The sequence below is a fragment of the Phocoena phocoena genome, chromosome 3 (genome assembly GCF_963924675.1).
Source record: "Phocoena phocoena chromosome 3, mPhoPho1.1, whole genome shotgun sequence".
NCBI classification, from domain to species: domain Eukaryota; kingdom Metazoa; phylum Chordata; class Mammalia; order Artiodactyla; family Phocoenidae; genus Phocoena; species Phocoena phocoena.
Window position 1 is genome coordinate 70162003 of NC_089221.1, and position 7177 is coordinate 70169179.

Below are 7177 nucleotides of genomic sequence, written 5' to 3' on the forward strand. Positions count from 1 at the left end.
TACCTTTGGAGTTGGTGTCATTAGCTGTGCCCAATTCTCTTATAGATTCCCCATCTCCTATTGCTGCAAGAACACTGATATTAGTGGCTAAGTCTGTGCAGAACTTAGCAAATCTTGTGGAATTTGGAGCTAAGGTAAAAACATTTTGATACTTTAAAATGTCATTTATGAATGAAACTTTGACACGATAAAACCATAAAATATGGCATAAGTAAATTTTCAACAGTGGGTATTTCATAAAGATAATTTATGATTTTTTTGATATGTTCATATTTTTAGATGCTTTTAGATTTTACTTTTTAATAGTGGAATTTTAAAAACCACCATTTTCGCTAGTAGTATAGAAAGGTATTTTTTCAGTATAATTTCCAGTATAATCAGATTCTTCCACTTTTAAATATAAAAATCAATGAGCATATTTTTAAATGCACCCAATCAATTTTGTTATGTATTGCATAATAAACATTCTCTGTAAATATTAAAATTCAGATGAGTTTTTAAAACACCCATATGTGATCCCACTATCCAAAGATAATGACTGTTAATGTTCTGGTAGGGATAATACTATGTCATCTGCTTTTGTTAATATTAACAGATAACAAGTATCCTTATATGTACTTCCTTTCAAACTTGTCCAGTTATTTCTTTAAATGAACTTTGGAGTAAAAGTACTAAGAAAGAAGACATTTTGCTCCCCACAGCCTTGCCAAAACTCAACTAGTATTATTTTTTTATTTTTGACAATCTGATAAGCATGTTACTTTTTGTATCATTATTTCATTACTCTTAGAACTGTATGACTTTTCATGTCTGTTTCTTTGGAATCATCTATTGAGGTCCTTATCTCATCTTACTGATTTTAAGAGAGTGTGTATTAATACTAACCCTTCCCCGTTTTACAACATAGCATATTTTCGAATTGGTTTAAGATTTTAGAATGAAGCAGTTTATAGTATGACTCAGCTTTTGAATTTATCTGAACCCTGAGGCACGTTATGAGTACCAATTTTTTATTGCAGTCCCTACCACACTATATTTTAACTTCCTGTATTCTCTGCTAGGTTCTAGTAACCTCTGGGTATTTGGCAAATATTGACAGTTTCTCACTAATTATTTTTGAATGACCTACATATAAGAAATTGTGTTTGCTAGGCTATGTGTGCTTTTTTTCATCCAGGAGTACTTTATTAAAGTACTCCATACTCCTATTCCTCAGAATAGCTGCTTGCTTATATTAGAAGGAAAAATATGGTCATTGTATAATTACGTTAATTCTTATGAATAATGTGCTGCTACTGATAATTTGATTTATAAGAATTTTTGCTACATGTATGGTTTTTGTTATGGACCAGATAATGTTTCTGATTCATATATAGTAAGCTTTTTATTTTTATATTTTTAGGAGCCTTACATGGAAGGTGTCAATCCATTCATCAAAAGTAACAAACATCGTATGATCATGTTTTTAGATGAACTTGGGGTATGCATATAATTTTTCAAGTACTTTGACATCTATACTTTATGCATATAATTTTTCAAGTACTTTGACATCTATACTTAATATAGCTGAGTATAACTCATTGAAGCAACAACCTTTAGAAAGCTTTTCTATCCAGAGCTTAAAACAAAACAAAACAAAAAGCTACATATTTTTGTCTACCTTCTTAAACAAATTACTTCATTTGATATAATTATAACAATTTATTCTTACACTGAATGATTTACACCAAGAATAGAGGACTGTGGCTTTTGAACTGCCTGTGTCAATTTTTAGTTTGTCCCACCTTACCACTATGACATTCTGTTGCTGCTTTAGCTACTTTAACTTTGCTGCTACTGTGTGGAATTTGAAACAAGATGGATAACCCACAGTTCTGGCCAGGTTAATAAGTAAATGGACTGGAGAATGTATGTTCCTGTGGCTTTTCTAAGAATAAAATACCTGGATTTGGTGTTAAACTTCATTCAGTGGGACTACATATGCCTTACTTAGGCATTTATAAATAAGTTGTGATTATAAAATTAAGAATGGGATTTTAAAAATAATTTTTAAGACCCTGGATTTCTTAAGTAAAGTTAAATTTTCTTGTTATAGATTTTCAGATACTGCATCAATTAAAAACTAAATAAATTTATTAGCAATTCAGTTCATATATATAGAAACCAGAAAAGAGATGTGAATTTAGCCAGGTGTATGGCACTAGGGAATCCTAGGGTAGGAGAATGTTCTGCTTTAATACAGTCAGATTCACTTAAAAGCACAAGTAAACAACCACCACACCACTGTATAGTCAAACCAGTCAGGACAGCCTGTGGGCCCCTAGTTTGCAGCTTCAGGTATAAGAAATTTATAGTGTTGGTCCATATTGATAATGAAATTGAGAAATAAAGGAGCAGATGCTAAATGTCCATCATGTTCCTATATGTGAACTCCTGGGAAGTTTTGAAGAATATAAGTATTTCCGATTACCAAAAAAATATAGTTGGTCCATGACTGAAATTTTTTTTTTTTTTACTATAGTGATGTTTAAGGAGCTGTATGAAACTGTCCAATATTTAAGGCTAGCTAGTTTATCTCAAGACACATTTCTAGGTGTAGATTCAAGATTAGGATTCCATTTACTTTCCATAATCACATGTCTACAGTCCAGCTTTCTCTATCACTTTCCTAGTTATGCCACACAATCTAGCCTTTCAGATTGCTTAGAATTCCAGTATTATAATACTCTTCCAGTCTCCTCATACTCTTCCACTGCTTTACACCTATATAAGTCAAATAAGACTCACTTCAAACATCTCCTTCAGGCAGGCTTTGCTGAGCCCTAAACCTGAACTAAATAATACCTTTTGTTCTGCTTCCTAAGTATCCTCTGCATATCCTTTGATATATATAACTCTGTGATCAGTTCACATCTAGTCTGTGTCTTCTCTACTAGGTTGTGAACTCTTTAAAGGCAAATGTGGTTGTCTTTCATCCCATCTCTAGAAGCATCCCATCTCTAGAAGCCTTCATTCACTGAATAAAAATGAACTATATTCTAATTATGTTTTTTAGACCATAGAAAACTGAGTGTTTGCAGTTTTTAGGAGTGTATAGCAAATATTGTCACCATTAGGGAGAGGAATAGATTTGTTTAAAACCACTGGTAATCTAAACTCATGTTAAATTTTATTCCAGTGCTCAAAATAAAATCAATACTTAGTTACTATAACAAGTTGGTAGTACTGTATTGGCACTAATTTACTTTATGAACCTTATCTAAAGATACCGTAATTAACACATCATTTCTACACATTAGCAAGTGTTTTGGGCAGATAATTATAGGCCCGAAAGGTTCTCATCAATGCTTTCGTAATGTAGCTCTTATTTATATATGCTGATCAATTTGGACAAACTATAGCAGTTTAATAATGAAACTCAGTCTGAAGGAGTGGAGGAATTTTAAGTTTAGGTTGCGTTTAATCCAGATTGGCAGTTAATGCTTGCATTATTTATGTTCCAGTTTAAAAAAAATAATACTGCACAGTATTCTGCCATGTGGTTGAAGAAAACGAAACTTGGTTTTGTGTGAATACTGAGGTCACAAAATCTATCAAGTTGAATTTTAAGAACATTTTAAGAGAATATTATGTGTTAAATTTTATCTACTGTACCAGTTAGGATCTTTTCAGAAGAGATTATAAAGAGTTGTATTTCTAAATGCAGTTTTATGATTCCCTTAAAGAATGTACCTGAACTTCCGGACACTACAGAGCATTCTAGAACTGACCTTTCCCGTGATTTAGCAGCATTGCATGAGATTTGTGTGGCCCATTCAGATGAACTGCGAACGCTCAGTAATGAGCGTGGTGCACAGCAGGTAGGTTTTTGCCAACCTTTTTTAACAATGATGTTCCTCACACTTAAGCAGAATGTCAACATAGGATTCTTTGGGAGGTGATAAATAGCTGAATTAGTCTTATTATATTGTTTTTGAGAATCTGAATCATAATCCACAAAGATCTCAGCAAACAGGAATAATGAGCCCAGACTAAGATTACATATTTTTGATACTGCAAAATGTCAAATCTTGCTTTTAAGTTAATGTGAACTCTACTGAAAAATGGTGGTGTTCATGCACCTCAGTGGCATGTATGAAAATGGTAAGTGAGCTACTGATGTCAGTAGTGATGTGGCTTTTTCTGTCTCTTCTGTCACACACATGGTGCCTGGCCAAGTACTTTTCAAACTGTCAAACACACGAGAATTATTCAGGAAGATTGGTAAAAATATTTTAAGCTCCAGATCCAGAGATTGTTTAGTGTGGCCTTAGAAGAGCTTATCAAAAATGGCAGTTTCTAAGGACGGTCACCACAGTGGCCAACCATTTGGCAAGGACCTTATAGAAGAGATTAACACATTGAGAGTGGTGATTCTGAGTTCTCAATCTGAGATTCTAAAATTCTCAAGGTTTTTCGAGTTTAGATAACAGCATGGATCATTTAGGTTCCAGTCACTTGAGAAACTTATGCAGAATATGTGCCATGGACCCACTTATATGCCCTTGGCATGTACAATGCCTTCTTGCCACACTGACTTGCTTTAAGTATTAAAAAAAAACTTACTGGAGAATTATTAGGCTGTAACCTGACTGCCCTCATGTGCTCCTACAGGGCTTAAGATGTGTCATTTATAATGATAAATCTTTCTTCTGTAAGGTGTTCTATTCTAGAGAGTGTTCTGGCCTAAGTAGGTATGAGAATGCCAAACGCAAACGAGTTTCTGTTTACTTTAGTGTACAAAAATTCTCTTCTATCTCAACCAAAATAATATGACCTAGTCAAGGGCTGAATGATACATACTTAAATTTTATGCTTTTTTTGAGTAGAATGGTAATATTATTTTATTTATTCCTTTGCATTTATATGGCTTTTTTCAAATCCAGGTTCCCATCCCTGAGATTGATCAAGCTTTCATTTATTTACTAATTATTTTCATACTGTTTTTCCTTGTCTAGCACGTACTGAAAAAGCTTCTGGCTATAACAGAGCTGCTTCAGCAAAAACAAAACCAGTATACAAAAACTAATGATGTCAGGTAGCAGCCTTCGCCGCAGTGTTCTGCATGGATTCAGCATGCCCAACATGGTAATTCACATCAGTATAACGTCTCCTTTGCTCTTGCCAAAAAATAGCACACCTTTCCACATTCCAGTGATGTGTGAACTATGCAAACAAAACTCGAGATTCTCCTGGTGAGTAACTGCGCCAGCAGCTTTGTAAGCTATCTGTGCAGGATATTTGCACTTTTTCCACATATGGAATCTTTACCAACCTCTGAGCCTTGGTGTACAGATCACCTTTCACACAATGCTATGACTGTATCTTGAACTTGGAAAATATATTTTCAATACATTCAATTGCCAAAGTTTTGCTGTCTCTTGGAAACAGAACGATGAAAAAAAGCATTCTCTGTTGACAATTGAGTATAACTGGATTGCAGACTGCTCTTACTGTTACTTCTTCCTGAATTAGGAATATGACCGTTTGACTGTTCAATGACTTTATTTGTATTTACAGTTTCCAGAGTTTACCATTACAATAGGAACAATCTTTGCTGTATACTTTTTTTAAATAACTGCTATTTCTCTTTGCTGGAACTGTTGAAAGAAAATACAGAGAATGGATCTATTGCTCATCAGCTTTATTTTTTAAACATGCCACTTATTTTGTTCGAATTGTCAAAGACTGTATTTAGATCTCATAATGCTTTTTTGTTAAATGTTTACAACAGTAAATAGTTTGAATTCAATAAATATTATTGGTCACTGTGTACTGATCAACGCATGTTACCCATTCAACTGTTTTATAGATAACCGATTTCTTTTATATATGATATATGTTTAAAAACCCTAGAATGCTTTCATTGAAAGTATTCATTAATTCCAAGTTGATTTTTTAAATTATGCAAACAATTTCATCAGCCACTGAACAGCTATCCATCTTTGCCCTTCTGACTACTTGTTGTATCTGCTGGATATTTAGTTTGACTGTATAGTCTTATTTGCTTCTGTATGTGTATTTTTGTGACGTATTCACAAGGGTTAAGTTAAAATAAAACCAAGGGATATCATAAATATCTGATTACTTCTGTCTAAATACAGCTAAACATTTAATTTCATTATTTTCTTCCTCCTTTTAGGGGCAGTTCAAATTTAGTACCAGAGCAAGGCCCAGGGAGATGAAGGATTCCATTATGTATTTGTTAACGATTCTTTCCCTCCCATAACTGTGCAGGGTAGGGAAGGCATACAAGGCGAACCAGACAGGGTTGTACTGGGAAAAGCATTTCCCCACTAAAAAAAAAATCTTCTAAAGGCCTAGGTTCTAAGAACAACACTTTGTTTCTTCCTGTATTTTAAGCATTAAAGTGTTAAAACTATACTATGCAGAAATTTTGTGAACCCTCACTAAGCTGCAAATATTAAATGCTGTTATTTATATAGAGGTAGCTAGCCCTGAAGTAGCTGCGATCACAGTTGAACAGTGATAGCAAAACACAAACAAACACACCAGGTGCTTTTTCTTGAGGTCAACCCAATTCCATATTTTCCCCTCTGCTTTTCAGTTAGACAATAGTATGCCATTTGGTCTCCTTCCAGGTTAGACTAAAAGGGATATGGACATCTCCGAAAACATTTCAACAATATGCAAAAAGGTCTAGATTCTAGTGCCCAGCAATTTGTTCTCTCTCACTACTCACATCTCAGTTTTAACCATACTGACCTGCCATTTCTCAATCTGAACTGCTTCTCCTGCCTTTTACTTCTAAAAAAACCCCACAAACCTAAAGACACTCTGTTAAGCTGGAATAGGAAACTTGTCATTTACCTTTGTAGGCCTTGGAGTAACTTAGCTGGTCAATGATGAAATGAAACCTCTAAACATTTTTTTTTAAAGGGGCTGGGTAGGAAAATTTTCAGAGATTGCTCTGACGCCCAACTTTAGTGACCTAAAAAAGAAACAAGATAAATTCGGACCACTGCTTCACCGGGACTGCAGTGAAGGACTGTCAATTTCGGCTTCTTCCCCTCCACGTTTATAAAATCACACTTCGTGAATTTTATTCCTCAGTGAGAAGGAAATTAAAACAACGCAAACCTAAAATATAAAGCATTATTAAAGGATATACATAGAG

General features: G+C 34.2%; 1 protein-coding gene across 1 annotated transcript in view; it reads left to right on the forward strand.

Moving 5' to 3' along the window:
* The window catches only part of RASA1 (RAS p21 protein activator 1), a 108233-nt gene extending 103152 nt beyond the window's left edge, over positions 1–5081 (forward strand). The window contains exons 22-25 of the mRNA XM_065873560.1: positions 46–134; positions 1403–1480; positions 3726–3860; positions 4998–5081. Coding sequence (XP_065729632.1) covers positions 46–134; positions 1403–1480; positions 3726–3860; positions 4998–5081 — 386 coding nt within the window. The remainder of the gene's footprint in view (positions 1–45; positions 135–1402; positions 1481–3725; positions 3861–4997) is intronic.
* The last annotated feature ends 2096 nt before the right edge of the window (positions 5082–7177 follow it).